Source organism: Polistes dominula, unplaced genomic scaffold, assembly GCF_049000335.1.
Source record: "Polistes dominula isolate Pdom_NZ unplaced genomic scaffold, Pdom_raw_medaka contig_22, whole genome shotgun sequence".
NCBI lineage: Eukaryota > Metazoa > Arthropoda > Insecta > Hymenoptera > Vespidae > Polistes > Polistes dominula.
Window position 1 is genome coordinate 5301154 of NW_028300966.1, and position 16864 is coordinate 5318017.

Sequence of the window (16864 nt, forward strand, 5' to 3'; positions counted from 1 at the left end):
TATTTTTGCTCACTCGACTTTACGGTAAATTGTACCGGCAGATTTACATACACGAAACTGGCAATAAATCCATGAAAAATATCGACGGTCCTGGATCGAATCAGCGTGAAAGAGAGATAAAGAGAACAACTATCCTATCCAACGATGTTCTACGTTTCGATCTGAACCCGCACTCCCCCTCGCCCCACCAACTATCATACCTACCCACTATCTCTTTTTTTGTTTTTTATTTCTCATCGTGTGGCATATCGTGTATCTTGTCAGCTATCGAGGTCCTTTAATAACGAACTATCGAGGGTGAAAGCAAAGCCACCTTTTTACGAACGCCTTATACCACGGGCTACAAACGAATTTCACACGCCACATTCCAATCTAAAATTTGTTTGATGAAGAAAGAAGAAGAGAAGGAGGAGATAGCAAAATCTTTTCTATTCACGGTCACACGGTAGTCCGACAGTTCTAGTGAAAAAATATGCAGAAACGTTTATGAACCATTGAATAGCGCAAATCGGTATATTCAACTCTATTTAGTGAAATACGATTTTTGTTTCTATTATTATTCATCTATGTATCCATGTTGTATCTCCACGTATCTTTGATCAATGTATATACATAAAAGGCTTATCGTTTTATAACTGACCGACACGATATTTCTTTTTAAACCTCTAGGCGTACGAATAAATACCCCTTAAATATAGTTGAATATTTGTATTCTTATACTTTGTGGTTACTAGAAGAAAGTTTCATCAAATGATTGATATTACAGCTATTTCCAATATTCATAACAATTTAAACATTAAGTAGAAGCTCACAGTTAGTATGCATACATTTGCAAGAACACGTACGTATAATAGATATACATACTTATCTAATTAGAGAAATTCGTATACATACACACGTATTGAATAGTTTCGAAAGTTATAACAGTGTAAACTTGAATAACATGTTATCCTATATTTTCTGTACTTGTTGATGTGTATACAAAATATAATATGTATTCGATGTTGTTGACAATCGTTAGCTGTGAGTGATAACGAATATTCTGTTTTGCATTAAAATAACGAAGCTTTGTTCATCGGTATTTCAATCTGCGTGTAACGCGTTCGAATTCTATGTGTAAGTTAAAATATTCGTTACCAACAATACTAAACTTTTGCAAACAATAAATATAAAAATCGGAGAAGCATTTTTATATAGGAAACAAATAATTCGAACGTATAAATCCTGAGCGAGTGACTCGTTAGAAATATTTTCTTTAAACACAAATAAATACATATTTTATCGATCCTATTTCTAATAAAACGACTGGGGTGTGCTTTTCAAAAATTAAACTCATTTTCTTCGTTTGATAGCATCATTATTTTCTATCGATTTTACGAATCAATGCTGCCAACACGTTTACGAGTTATTGTCACAGATATTGTATCTCGGAACAACATTCGAATGTTTGAATTTGTATAATCTCTACCTTCGTCCGATTTTGTCCACATTTAATAAAGGATGATGGAATGGATGAACAGGAGATCGAAAGGATGCGGGAGTATCGAATACTTACGATATTATCCAACCAAATAATTCGATCGTAGAAGAATATTATCTTTCGAGGTAGCAGCGATACTTGCCGAGAGAGAATGAACAAGGAAACGAGATAGATGGTGGGGGTAGGGAGGGGTGTGAAGGGGTGGAGAAGAGATCCAGAACGCTGGAGGTGCTCGCCCAGGAGGAAATGTAAATCTAGCAAGATAGAGAGAACCAAAGGAACTCTCCACGTCGAACGTAATTCCTTGTTGAAGATTATATAAAGACAGGCGGATAGACTGCTGCTTCCGCTTTCTGAGTTTGCCTTCTATCTTTCCTTTTCTCGAAAGAGAAAACCCAGCTTCATTTCTCTCCCTTGCTCTCGCGGGTTCGAAATTCGTTATGGCTTTTTCCCTTTTAACTTCGTTTACCCCGACGTTGTCGGGACGATGCTACTCGGTAGCTAGCACTCCAGACAAGTGCGTATTCCACGCATTCGAAGCCAATTTCTTCTTTACTATTTTTTTCTTCTACTTTATCTTCTTCTTTTTTTACTCTCGTCTCCCTTTTTTTATTTCTATTTCAATGTTCTCGTATAGAAGTATATAGAGAATGATGATGGGTCACTTGAAATTGTACCATCTTTATTTCTTTGCGATCATTGAGAATATGTATACGTATAGTAAATAAAACTTTTTTTTTCCCAAATGGATTAAATTGCTAGGGAAAATTATTCTTGAAACATATTAAAGCGACTTGAAATTGTTAACAAGTAATTTGTCAACAATTTAATAATCTCATTTACGTATACGTAATATTAGGAAAACCAGAAAAAAATGTCGTTTCTGCTGATGTTAATATTTTTGGCATCATCTATCAACTTATTGTGTACCGTGTTTAAATTTAATGTTAAAAGAACGACATTATTTTCTGGTCCCTTATATATACAATGACTCAAACAATTGATCAAATGTTCTCACAATTTTTAAATTTTTACATAGTTTTCGTAATTCACATAGTACAGAAATCATTTAAATATGTTACACATTTTACTTAACTTTTGTTGTTTATATAGTACAAAAATAATTTAAATATGTTGCATATTTTAAGCAAAATTAAAGAAAAGTAACAAATCCGGGAATTGATCAATTTTTTGTGTCTGGGAAAAACAAAATTTTAGTACTTCGTATACACTCTTTTAGCTTTCAATACGGCTTTTATGCATCTTGGCATGCTATCTACTAAATTTTTGCACTGTTCAGGCTTAATTTTTTTCCAAGCGACTTTTACTTTTGACCACAATTCAATAATACATCTCTAATTATGATCGAAATTGACAACTGCTCTTTTCGGTAAACCCCATAGGTGTTCTATTGGGTTCAAATCGAGAGACTATGAGGGAAGTCTAAAAAAGTAAATCCGTGATTTTTAAACCACTCTTTGCTGATTTTTTCTGGTGTTTAGGGTTGTTTTCCTGCTAAAAAATGACTTCTTCTGCGTTTTTAATCCACTTTGCGAAACTTCCAATTAAACTTTTCTGCAGAATCGATGTGTATGATGTTGCAGTCATTCGACCTTCAATTTTTTAACGCATCCGATGACCACACTGGTCATGCAACCCTAATGTACAAGATATGACCTGCGCAACACTGACGCAACCCTCATGTACAAAATTGAATTCATGGCAGCAATTATTTTTTCTGTAAGATCAAGATCAGAATCAAGTCTTGTTCCAAATTCATTGTGCAAAAAACAAGCGATTCGACAAAAAACACTAGTTTTTGGAATCAATTTGTTATCCAGTTTATGATCTAATTAAACTCCTGTTTAATATTGCCATGTACTGCTTCAACAACTCAACGAATTTTGGTAACGAAACGGGATTTATTCGATTCATCTGTGGTCAACTGATTGCGTTTTCCTTTGAGAGCAGGCATTAGCACGGCGCGAGTTAAAAAAAAAATAGTTTTTACGTAATCATTGTGAAACCAAATAATTGAAAATGTTTGATAAGTAATGTTATTGTGAATTTTGAGTAAACAAATATTTTTTCACATTTTTTTTTAACTGAAAAAAAATATAAGTTTGTTAAAACTTGAGATTTTTGAAAAAAAATGAGTTTTTAATTTTTTTCATATTGTTCCACCACTTCAAAAAATTCAAGAAAATTCCTGAGTGTAGAGGAGTATAAAAGACATTTTCTGACAAATTTTGGTGAGTGACATATTCCAAAAAAAACTAAAAAAAAAATTTAATTTTCTTTTGTCTGCCAAAAATCGGCTTTTTGTTAAAATATTATGATCATATTTTTTTTCATGTCTTAAACTCCTAAGGACTAGAAAAAAATCATCATTGATTAGTTTTGAATTTTACTATATAAAAAAAAATAAAATCGAAAAAACAGGTTTTTTGAAAATCTTGAGAACCGTTTGAGTAAAAGAGCTAAAATCTAGGGTGAATTATTTTTATTCAACACCAAATCGATCCCCCAAGTGCGAGTCAAAAAAGCCACGGGGGCAGATTTCCCATACTTATCCGGCTATACTCTTTGTACTGCGCATTTTATAATAGTCATTTATTGTCGAGTTATAAAATTCATAAACAAAAATGAAATTTGTCTTAAAATAATTAAACTTGAATCTTCAATATCATTCAAGTGGTGAGGTTTACGGAAAAAATATAAGATACCTTTTTTGTAGAGCATTAAATTTCCTACAAAATTCTTCAAAAACATTTTTCTGTACAATCAATTAATGATAAGGTATGAATTTTATTCTATTGGACTGAGAAAAAAATAAAAAACTTCGATGCGGAGGATCTACCTATTAAAATTAAGAGCTCATATTTGGTGAGAATTTTTTTAAGGTCTCTAGCAAACCATTTTTCCGTGGCACTTGTAAAAAAAAAAAAAATAATTGATTTTTTTGACCCACCCTAATATATATATTATATATGTATATGAGCCGCTTATTTTGAAAGTGGCCTACCTCCATTTAACATATGTTTGAATCGAGATATTGAATGGTTTGCGTTTCAATGCAATGAAAAATCTACGTACAAGGTACTAACGAGTTATACTGCTTAAGTGTCTATAGGGTTTAAATTTATATTTCCTATTAAAATAGTAACAATTATTAAGTGAATAATATGCGTTTTCTGACCACGAATAGAGTGAGGTTATTGTCAAAATCAATAATTTGATTTGTTATAAAATTTCGAAGGAATTTAACTCAATTTAACATAATTTAAGATGCTTCAAATTGAAAAAAAAACAATACTCAATTTATTTTACATATCTTTAAAACACTTCAGAAACATAATTTATGCGATTCAAATCATTTTTTAACTACATAACTTACAAAATTACAAACATAACCTACAAAACAATTTACTACTCATCTACATTTTGTGTGTGTGAAAGGGATTTGAAGAAATCATGATGTTACAGTGGTATATATCGTAATAGGTCAATTATGTTTTTGAATTTTGCTGTTGTAATTTGTCTGATATTTTATATAGTGGTTTCAATAAAATATTTTCGAACCTTTTTAGTCTACCTTGACGTGGTAATAAATTCAGGACTTTTAAATTTTCATTCTTATTCATTGATGTCTTATAGAAAATTTTATACGGTTCATTCCTGACAAAACACATCCAACATATTTTTTTATCAGTTTATTGATTCTTCATCATAATTCCTTATCCTTTTAAAAATTGCGTCTTCTAATAATTTTGTTTATACAAAATTTTTTTCTCTCCTTTTATTTCCAATAAAGTATTATTATGTTTACTTGGAATATAAGCAACCTCAAATGCTGTATTGATACATAACATAAAATTGTACAATAACCAGGTGCAACCGGAAAATAATAAATGACGAATGGAGATAAGCCACTTTCAAAATAAACTTTTCATCGTTCTGTTGATCGGTTAATTTGCTTGTTACAATATCTTCATGATTTTAAATATATTTGTAACAAATTGCTTCAGAATGAAAAGATCATGTAAAATGTAACTATTACGGTAGCTAACTCGATTTTTTTTTGGAAAATGGAGGTTAGGCCACTTTCAAAATAAGCGGCCCATATATATTGTATTTATTTGTTAATTTTCAATATAGTAATGCAAAAATCGTTTCTCGAATTTTTCCGAATAATTTTGATTAACTTCAGAGTGAAATAAGAAAGGAAGGAAGGAAGTAAAAAAATTGTAAGATTGGTAAAAATCTTGGCAGGGCGATTAGATGTCTCCGCAATAGCGGAGACGAACGATTAACTCGTGGGTGCCGTCTCATCCTTTCAGGAAAACTCTTCCTTGTTACAGCTATTCGGCAGCTGACACCGACGGACTTGCCAGAAGTTCGGTATTGGTCAGAGTCGACCAACGGCCCGGAAGCGCGAATTCCGGAAGTTACGCGACCATAGCCGACCTGGAGCCGCTTTATGCTAGGCCTTGTGGATCCAGAGCGAGTTACTATGCTGCCAGTCATGTCACGCATCTCAGTCAGGTACGAACAAAAATTATATATTTTTTTTCTTCTCTTTTCTTGTTCTTTTCCAATTACCGTATTTATTTGATTTACGAAAGTTATCAGTTAATAGAAGAAAATACACGATGGCCGATTTCAACAATTTTATTCAACATTTCAAACTTTATAGATAGAGAGTGAGAGAGAGAAAAAGAGAGAGAAAGAGTCGACTCGAAAAAATATTGCAAATACTTTCGAGAGACGAATCACAAAAAGAGGGTAAATATCTTTTTTCATTGATTCGTCGCAATTTTTCGAGAGAAAACGTCTCCTTCATCGTTCTACTCTGGCGCATTTTTCTTTCCTATTCGAATTACGTTTCGTTTCGTTTCGTTTCGTTTCGTTTCGTTTCGTTTCGTTTCGTTTCGTTTCGTTTCGTTTCGTTTCGTTTCGTCTTGTCTTTCTTCTCGTATACAGAAGAAAATCCACGTTCAAAAGTTTATCGAGTTCGCAGACGAGAGAGCAAGTGAGCGAGCGAGTGAGTCGCTTGGCAGGCTGAACTTTTCCCGTACAGATCCTTCCCACCTCTTCGAGCCCTTTATTCAGATATTTCAAAGTGAGCATATAGGTAGAAATCCCGAACGGGATTCGGCCCTTGTCGGCCCGAAGAGATATCTACGCGCGTAGTCTTTTTCTTTTGCTTTTTCTTCTTTTTTTTCTCTTTTTTTCCTTTCTTTACTTTTCCTCTTATTTATCTTTTATTTCCCTCTTTTCCATCTCTCTCTCTCTCTCTCTCTCTCTCTCTCTCTCCCTCTCACGCTATCCCTCTTTGTCTCATCGAAAATTCCAATTCTCTAGACTCTTCCGTCTCACTCCATTCCTCGGACTCGTGTGAGTGGATAAAAGACGACAGGGAGAGATAAGACAACTTCTTGTGAAAATTAATATTAAAGGACGTTGGTAGTTAGAAAAGGGCGAGATGGAAGAAACTCACGCAAGATGCTCGAGTTATCATAATATCATTCTTGTCCTTTGAGAGAAAATTCTCTTCGTGTTTCTACGGTAATATAACATTAGTGAAAAAATAAAAACATGTTACTAAACTAGAATGAATAATAATAATAATAACACGATCGTACCATTATTATAGTATTTATTAAACAAATAAATACTTAATTCAATTTACATTCTGATATGGAATATAGCTTTAAAAATCAAAAAACATTTGAGGGAGAAAAAAAACTTTTTTTGTAAAAATAGTAAATTAAGATTGTGTTCATCGAGGAGACAAAATCCTGGACGAAGAAGGGAATGTTTTATAATGAAAAAGATAAAATAAATACGATGGAAACAAGGAGCGTTTTACGTTAATTTTCTCGAAAAGAAGAGGGTGCCGAAAGTTGGGAAAATAACGAAGGGGGAGTAGAGACGAAAGCAGGAAGATTACACACACGGTTACCTTGCTGCTCTCTTCCTCTCTCTTTCTCTCTCTTCGTCAAAGCTCCAAACAGTTTTGGAAGAAGAAGGGAAGAAAGAAGAGGTGGTGGGTGGAAGAAACGGACGGAGGGGAGGAAAAGGAAAGGCAAGGGTGGCTGAAAGTGGGTCCTGTGATTGTTTCGGCTTTGATCTTGGATCAATTTACCCGGGTAGCGTAGCTCTTCTACGTGATTGTGTGCACGAGCTTCTCTTCCCTATACAGCACGTTTTCCGAAAAGCAGTCTCCCCCTCACTACGTACACATTTACAATTTGCATGCAAGAGTACGAGCAGTTATATACTCGCTTGCTCGTACGGTCGTAAGAGAAGCAACTCTCCCTTTCTTCTCGTCTTCAGTGTATCTTACCTTAGTCTCTCTCTCTCTCTCTCTCTCTCTCTCTCTCTCTCTCTCTTCTTATATACCTATACCCTTGTAGCACCGGCAAAACGATACGCTTGAGACAGTATATTCTCTGACCTGTCTCTAAAGGGCGATCGTTTCAGGAACCACGACAACTGACAATCTCCTGGAATAATTGTTTTCGTCACACAGATGTTCGCTAAATTTCACTTAAGTATGTATTTTTATTCGTGAATTAAAATATGAAAATCTAAAAGAGTAATAGACTACATTTTTTTTAATTGTCGACCGGTCATTCTGTAGGATGTTCAGAGAGTTTCGGTCAATCTATATATTCAGTTGTATGAGCTTATAGCAAAGGGAAGAAACTTTTTTCTGTCATTCTATGAAATGTCTGCCCGTAACATATATATGTCATAATTAAAAGGACAAAATAATAAGTCAAAGACGAAAATGAAAAGCATTCAAATATGACGATTCTCAGATTGAATTTAAATTTTTACATCGATTTACAAGCTTATTTCGCGCTTTGAGATTCGAAAGGAACAAAATTGTTTTCGCGTGCGCGCGCGTGTGTGTGTATGTGTGTCAAAAATGTTTCCTAAAGATGAAGCTTTTAAAGCCTCTACAGTGCATATGACAAGGATGATATTTGACGAAAGTCACTCGATGAATAAATCAAACTCTTGCATCGTGCATACACGAAGCAACGGAAAAAGGTTGCCTGCAGCTATGTCGAGGAATCGATAGCTTGATATTGTAATAGAACAAACGGATAAAAGTTCCACTTCCCCTTCTCTCTTTCTCTCTCTCTCTCTATCTCTCTATTTATCTACTCTATCTATCTTTCTCTAGTCCCTAGTAAATTTATCTACTCTTGTTTTATTCCGACTGAAAAATACATATTGTCCCTAGCTCTCGTTTAACGATAATCAATATTTTTTATTCATTTTTATTTCTTTTCCCCTTTTTATTTTTATTTTCATTTATTTGGGTTTCGCGTACTACTCTTCGTGTAGTCGTATTAAAATATTTTTTCTATCTTCTCTCTCTCCTTTTCTGCTATTACTACTACTACTACTCAACTCGACATTCTCCATTATAAGCACTCTTCAACTCGTCGATAGGATTTTCCACGAGATTTTTGATATTACGTTTGATACCAGTACGACTTATACGTCACTCGGAAATGTTTATTCGTTTTTATGTTGTTATGGTTAATTGTTAAAAGTAATCGTTATTCATAATTATTAGGATATTACGTATTATATTATTATGTATGAATTAATATTTATAAATATCAAATAAAATTAGCATTGAAAATTTTTACGAAGTTTCTTACATTTTTTTTTAGTAATTTGTATTGTTCTGATTTTACACACACATATCTCTTAGAAAATTATATAATAGTACCGATTTATATTATGAAGAAGAAAAATTGCTATAGTCAAATGTTAGTAGAGTATCTCTATTGTATTATCCAGGATGGTAACAAACAAAAAATAGGAAAGAAGAAAGGCAACGTTCTAATGGGGAATGAACCACGACTTCCTTTTAGATACATGCCTGACAAAAGAAAACAACTTTGTCTATTTTATGTCAGGACAAAGTATTTTCCAAGTATTAATCGCGTTTTCGTGAGGTGTAATTGTAAAAACGTTGAAGAATAACGTGGTAGGAAATAAAAGGTGGGGAAAAAAAGCAGACGACAGGCTCTGTGGTATGAACTGAGCCCGAAAACAACAAAGATAGAAATAGGAAAAGGAACTAAAAAACGAGAGAGAGAAAATGAGAGAAAAAGAAAAAAAGTAAAATTCGCGTTAGAGAGAAGAAGCGAAATCGGCCTAGCGTTAAATTTGTCGCGTCGACGTGCTTTTTCTCCCTTTCCGGAAACAATACTCGCTTGTTCGCGAATCCTCTGTTTTCCTTTTCACCCCTTGCTGTAATTACAAGCACCACCAGTCTCATAAGCTATGGAATCAAACGTATTTGCATTTTCATAAAATCGTTCACGTTGGATGAGACAACCGTCTCGGCGTCTACGAACATCCTTTCCTTCTTTCTTTTCTCATGTTTTTTTAATGAATTCAACAACTCTAGTTTGTTCACTTTATACATCATTTGCTTGATGTATGTATTTATACTGAAGCCATGTTACAAATCACATAACTGGACTTTTTTTTATAAATGGACAATATGATGTGTATTTTAAATAACTTTTGTTAAATTTTAATGAAATATAAATGTAACAATAATGGAATATTTGTTCTACTTCGTGTAATTAATATCTTTAATTTTTTCCATTTATTTTCTCGTTCTTGTTTATTTAATGAATCTCCGCTTAAGCTGTCTAATTTCTCCATAGATATTAAAATTAATTTATTTGTACAATCTCTTTCTCTCTCTTTCTTTCTCTCACATACACACACACACTCTCTCTTTCACTCTTTTACTTTCTCTATTTCTCGCCTTTTTTGAATTGAATACATTCTACATATATATCTTCTCTGCACACTCGGACGAGATAACACGTTTGAAATCGCTTTTCCGCCGCTTTTCTTCCTTTTATTTTGCCGCTACCCTTCTCATTCTCTACGTTCTACATACGTGTATATCTATACATCACATGCATCTACGTATATAGGTATATAGATGTATATATATAGAATGAGTTGACGTGTTAGCGTACGTACAGCATGAACCGGAGGCAAAACTCCAGAAAATTGAAATTAATGAATAGTTCGCCCTCATACCGTGCCACGTCGGCTTTCATCGTTACGTTTCGCGACAGGGACCGATGGAAATTCGTTTGAGAACAAAGAGGGACACACGTCCGACAACGCACTGACGAAATGTCGCAAGATTTCTTCTTCATTTTCTACTCATTTTTTTCATCGTTTCTTTATCCTCGAAATATCATGAAACGAGTTTTCATTTAAACGGCATATTTTATTTTATTTTTTTCATTTGATTACCTCTCACATACACCTAGTTTTATTTAAAAATATTACACAGCAGGATTTTTATGATAAATATTTCAAGACAGGTGTCCATTCTTTTTCTTGTCAATTCTTAAAAATCTTTTCTAACTACAATTATTTAATTAATAATATACTATAATTGACATTAATAATATAGTTGGAAAATAGAAATAGAATTGTTTGACTTGATAAATCGTTCACTATATAACTCGATGCACTTTTCAGTCAACGGACCCCTGCGAGAAGGCAAGGGCACTTTCAGTACCGAGATCAGCACTTTATTGTCGTAATCTCGTACAGGAAGGAACCTTTGGACGTGTGTACAGAGGAACTTTGGATATGGGTGGTCGAGAACAAGAAGTAATCATCAAGACGGTAACAGGTAAAGATACCTTTGAATTCATTAAAATCATTTCCTAAAATATACGTTGAAGGGATTTCAAGAAACTTGACAACTTTTGTAGCTGTTCTTACCTACGACCGATCACAAGTACCTAGTTCCGATAACGTAGGAAATTTCATTTGCCCATTATCGATCGAGTTTCGTTGAAATTTATCATTCTTTTCCGATTTCTAAGAAATAATTAATATTTTAAATAAATAATAAATAGATTGATCATCGATTAAATTAAATCAATATACAGAATATATATTATATATAATATTTCATTGGAAAAATATGATAACGAGAATATTATAGATAGAAGTAAGAATCGGTAATTTTCAGAGGTGGCATCCGCTTATCAAGCATCTTTACTCGTTGTGGAGGGTTCGCAGTTAGCTGGTCTGGTCCATGAGAACATAGCCTCCTTAGCGGCAGCTTGCCTTGACGGTTCTTGCCCATTGTTAGCGTACACGAGTACGCAGGGAGAATTAAATTTAAAACTCTACCTTACCGATGGGAGTTACCATCCCGTGACCAGAGATCTGGTGAACGTTGGTGCTCAAGTTGCCAGAGCTGGAGCTTTTCTGCACGGTCGCGGTCTTTTGCATAGGTGAGATAAGTCGTTGTTTTCTAACATTCAATATTTTCTATAGATGCGATTTAATAATTTTAAACTACATTTCCGTATTTCAGGGATATCGCTGCCAGAAATTGTTTGATAGAACCGAGTAGCCTTCGAGTTAGATTAGCTGATGCTGCCTTGGCTCGAGATCTCTTTCCTCAAGATTATCATTGTCTTGGAGACAATGAAAACAGACCGATACGTTGGATGGCTTTGGAAAGTCTTCAACACAATCAATATAGCACTGCGACGGACGTGGTACGATTTTTCATAGACATTATTAAGTCACTTACAGTATTGGCGAATTTTTGCTTTATACTTTTTTATACTTTTATTTTATATCCCTGAGACGAGTTTATTCAGCTCTTAATACTAGTATTATCGTCATTTAATCTATCGTAGATATAATTTGATTTACTTCTCATTCAAATATACATATAATATAATCTTGTAAGTGCCAATACTGTAGAGTTTTAATAAAAATCAATGAACGATAAGTATTTCGTATAAATACATATATGAAATTATCTTGTCTCGATCAAGTGGTCCTTTGGCGTATTCCTTTGGGAATTGGCAACATTGGGTCAACAACCATACGTTGACGTTGATCCATTCGAAATGATGGCCTGCCTTAGAGATGGATATCGATTGGCTCAACCAAGACCTTGTCCCGACGAGCTCTTCGCCGTTATGGCTGTCTGTTGGCTCGGCCTTACGAGGGATCGACCAACGATGCCACAACTTCTCGCCTATTTGCAGGACTTTCACGACGCTCTAGGTGGTTTCATATAAATCTTCGATCTCTGATTAGAAGAGAGAGCCCCTAATCAAAGACTCTAAATATCGATAATCAAATGTAATATTCTGAAATCAAATCACATGAAATTGAATTTTCTCTGCCATCTTGCGAGATAATGGAATAATTTTTTGTTCTATTTGTCGCATACATTTTGCTAATACTTTAAAAGATTTGTCTTCTCTCTTTTTCTTTTCACTCTTGATTTTTATCTGGTCCAGATAACCGCGCAACAATTCTCGCCAATTCGATTTTACGATCGAAGCACATACGCGCGTGTATGTCCGTCCATGCTTTTTAAAGGTCTTGTGGAAAGAAAAAATACAGAGAGAGAGAGAGAGAGAGAGAGAGAGAAAAAGAAGAAGGAAAGAAGGAAAGAAAGATATGCGCCTGTCGTCCTGCAATACGTCGTCTTTCAAAGTAAGACGCATTTATGACAAAAACGATCTCTAATGGGGTAATCATATTTTCCTCTTTTGTTGGCAATGCAAATCAAAATCACTGCCTTTTCATTTACGATATTTGTTCGAGAAAAAAGAAGAGGAGAAAGGAAAATTACAATGATCATTCGTTGTTAACAAGATAAGAAAAGAAAAATGAAAGAAAGAAAAGGATAAAATTAAGCAAGTCGATGATGAACGAAAATGGTAATTACGACATTTTTAATTAGGACAAGAAATAGATAGGGAGAAAGAGAAAGAAGAAAGAGAGAAAGAGAAAGAAAGAAAGAGAAAGAGAAAGAGAGAGGAGAAGAGGACAGAGGGAGACACAAAGAAAGGAGATGTAACCTTTCCTCGTTGATCTTGGCAAATGGCAAGCTTAGAAAAAAAACTTCTATTTCTCTTTCTCTCTTGTCATAATTATAAAGACTCTTCGCGGAAGATCGAGTCGGTAAACGCGCGTGTGCTCGTGCAGTCGTTCGATTATTATTCATTAACGATTACGATTGCGAAGTCTTTGATTATCGTAGACTCGAGGACAGAGAGAAGAAAAGAGAGAGAGAGAGAGAGAGAGAGAGAAAGAGAGTGTGAGAGAAAGAAAGAGAGAGGGAAAGAGGGAGAGAAAGAAGGAAGGAAAGGAAAAGAGAAGGGGCGTGTGACTAGGCGCATGTGAGCGCGAGCAACAGCAGCATACACACATACATATACAATAAAAGAGGGAAACACGTTTACAGAAGCAAGACTCGAAGCACACTTAGGAATCCTATTGTCGAATCTGACCTTCGAAAGGCGTACATACAAATACTAACGTACGAAGAAAAGAGTGAAAGAGTTAAGCGTGTTCAGAAAGAGAGAAACGTATGTATGAGTTAGGTGCGCACGCGCGCCTATGCTGACTGGTTACGTAAATGGGCGGTTTGACTATAGGTATCCTACTCTATGTTATGTAGCTGCTTTTAGCTACACTGCGAAAGTCATGTCGAACGTAGAGATACGTACGCACGTTACGCGCGAGGTAGCTCGAATTTGCCGACACTGCTGCTGCTGCTGTTGTTGTTGTTGTTGTTGTTGTTGCTGCTGTCTCTCCTCTATAAATTTTGATAAATTCGATAAATTTCAACAAAATGTCGTTTGTCACTCGATCGCGATCCAACGGTCTTCACTAAAGTCTAATTCAACGATGACGACGACGATGACTGATTTTAATCATTGCTATTCTATTTCTAAATGTATTCTAATTAGAGCTAGCACTTAGCGGCCGATTTTTTCGAACGATCATTCGATTCGATTCGATTTGATTAAAACGACCAATTTCCTCGTTATCGAGAATTTTAATTAGACAGAGCGAAATGAAAATCGACTTTCTTTGTTGTTATTATTATTATTATTTGGGATAAGATTCATCGAATAGATTTGTACTAATATTCATAATTATATATAATCTTAAAAGTCGATTTAGCGCTAATAAATATTTTCAAATTATTCGAAAAAATCGACCGGCACGAATAATATTTCGTCGACTATTTATAAAGAACTCCGTAGAAAAATGCTGGCTCTATGAATTCTTATTAAATACTCGATGTTTATTAAATGTTTCGCATGTTTCCCGATTACAAAATCATTATATTCCTTATTCCTTTCCCATCCTCTACTCCGGCGACGCTTTTTCCAATTGTTTTTCCTCAATATTTCTCGATGTGCTCTTTGTAAAAGAAACAAGAGAAAGAAGAGACAAAAAATAAAAGAGAGAGAGAGAGAGAGAGAGAGAGAGATGAAAAGAAGAAAAAAGAATGCGTCGGAAGAGTTTTAGCTCTCTACTTTCTCGTACGTATTATTAAACTATTTAACGACAACGAGTATCGTCGTCTTCTTCTTTTGGAAAGAAAGAAAGAAAGAAAGGAAAAAGAATAAAAAAAAGCCGAGCACTTTGAATTAAACTCTATTTATAACAAATTTATTGCTCGCTAATGTTTAATAATTAAAAAAAATCTGTAAAGCGAATACATTAATTTAAGGAAAATCGTTGGTACTTACGGCTAATAGTCTTGTAATCCGATACTTGTATTTCGTGAATGTTATTTCAATGGAGGAACAGGGTTAGCCATAAGTTGCATACGCATATACGTGTAATACACACGTAAATATACGCGGACGCGTATGCACGCACATCTTTTTTCGCTATCGATATATGCTGGAAATCGCTTCATTTCCACGACTATTCAAAATCCGATTAATAACAATAACGATTTATCTAATTTTACATTTTTCGCGGGAAACACTCGCTGTACGAATAATTGAATCGTTTGATAGCAGCGAGATAGAAAGAGAGAGAGAAAGAAAGAGACAAAAAGAAGAAGGGTGGACTGATGTCCTCTTTAATTTTGACTTTTTCATCGTTCCCTTTATGTCAACTTTTTCCTTTTACTTCGAAAACAGTCCACCCATATCTAATTGATCATCAATGAATACCACGGACTTTTCAAAAGGATTCACCAAGAGATTCCAAACAGTTCCGAGTTCACTGTAAATACCTTTAGCTAATAAAATGATAGCGGTGCGGCGAGTGAGTTGATTTGTGCAGATTCTAAATATTATTTCCTACGACGATTTATGGCATTATTTTTCAACGGAATAAAAAAATGCGAAGAAATATACATGTTGAGAAGAAAGAAAAAAAAACATGACTTCCCTCGTCTATCATTACTCTCCAAACCTTATTTACAATTTTTATCTCCATGAGTAGAATATATTATTAACATCAGTGGTCCTACTGCATTTTAAACAAGATCTCATATAATAATAATGATGATAATAATGATAATAATGATATTAATAATAATAATAAAAATAATAATAATAATAATAATAATAATAATAATAATAAAAACGCCGAATGCGCGCGTTAATGCTTGGATTATTTCTCAATTTGACGAAAAGATAGAGATAGGAAGAGAGAGAGAGAGAGAGTGAGGGAGAGAGAGAGAGAGATAGCCTAGCAATCGGGCAATCGAGCAACGAAAACGAAAGTGACGGAGAAAGTTGAAGCATTGTTACGAAGCGTGAAGCTCGGCACTGCGTGTACGCCATGCGACGAGCTACTCCACCTTTATTTCACCTCAACTTCGAGATCTCGAACTCGTAAATGAGCTCGTTTTTTTAAATCTAATTTAAAATCGCGTGAAACACTTTTTTCCCTTTTCTCTTTATCTCGACGAGCGAACTAATATAAAAATATATATTCTTTTTTTTGTAAATTCCATTATTAGATCTTTCGACAGAATGTCGTTTACTTGTTTAACAATTGACAATGAAAGTTAGAAAGATGGACAATAGTGTGATGAGTAAAAAACTAAAAAAAGAATATTATGTTGAGTATAATTTCAATGTTAATGGTCTTTAATTCTAGACGAGTAGACGATAAATATAAATGAAATAAGAGAAATATAATTATATAATCAATTGAAAAGGATGAAAGCTTATTCTTGTTTCCCGTACATATATTCTTTTCCAATCACACGTTGCCAGAAGCTACAAACGATGTGTGTTTGTCTGCTCTTACGCTATTTCGAAACTTTCTCTTGGAGTTGATAATAATTTGTAATACGTGTATTGTTCGTACCTCTTTCATATCTAAATATGTCCTATATATACTTTTGTATTGTAATTGCATATATTTTATGCATACGATATAAATATATACATATTTTAATTTGTGTCGTTAACGATGCTGACTATACTCTTCTGTTAAGAAAATGAACGAAAGATAGAAGAAAATTATAAAAGTAAAAAAGATTGCCTGGATGCTTTGACACACTCT

The 16864-nt window shown here is 34.2% G+C and overlaps 1 protein-coding gene across 3 annotated transcripts in view; it reads left to right on the forward strand.

Moving 5' to 3' along the window:
- Positions 1 to 15614, forward strand: part of LOC107071712 (inactive tyrosine-protein kinase Dnt) — a 78205-nt gene extending 62591 nt beyond the window's left edge. For all 3 annotated transcript variants that reach the window (XM_089172896.1, XM_089172894.1, XM_089172895.1), the window contains 5 exons: positions 5842 to 6025; positions 11030 to 11186; positions 11532 to 11799; positions 11883 to 12069; positions 12355 to 15614. In XM_089172896.1, coding sequence (XP_089029022.1) covers positions 5842 to 6025; positions 11030 to 11186; positions 11532 to 11799; positions 11883 to 12069; positions 12355 to 12603 — 1045 coding nt within the window. In that variant the 3' untranslated portion in view covers positions 12604 to 15614. The remainder of the gene's footprint in view (positions 1 to 5841; positions 6026 to 11029; positions 11187 to 11531; positions 11800 to 11882; positions 12070 to 12354) is intronic.
- The last annotated feature ends 1250 nt before the right edge of the window (positions 15615 to 16864 follow it).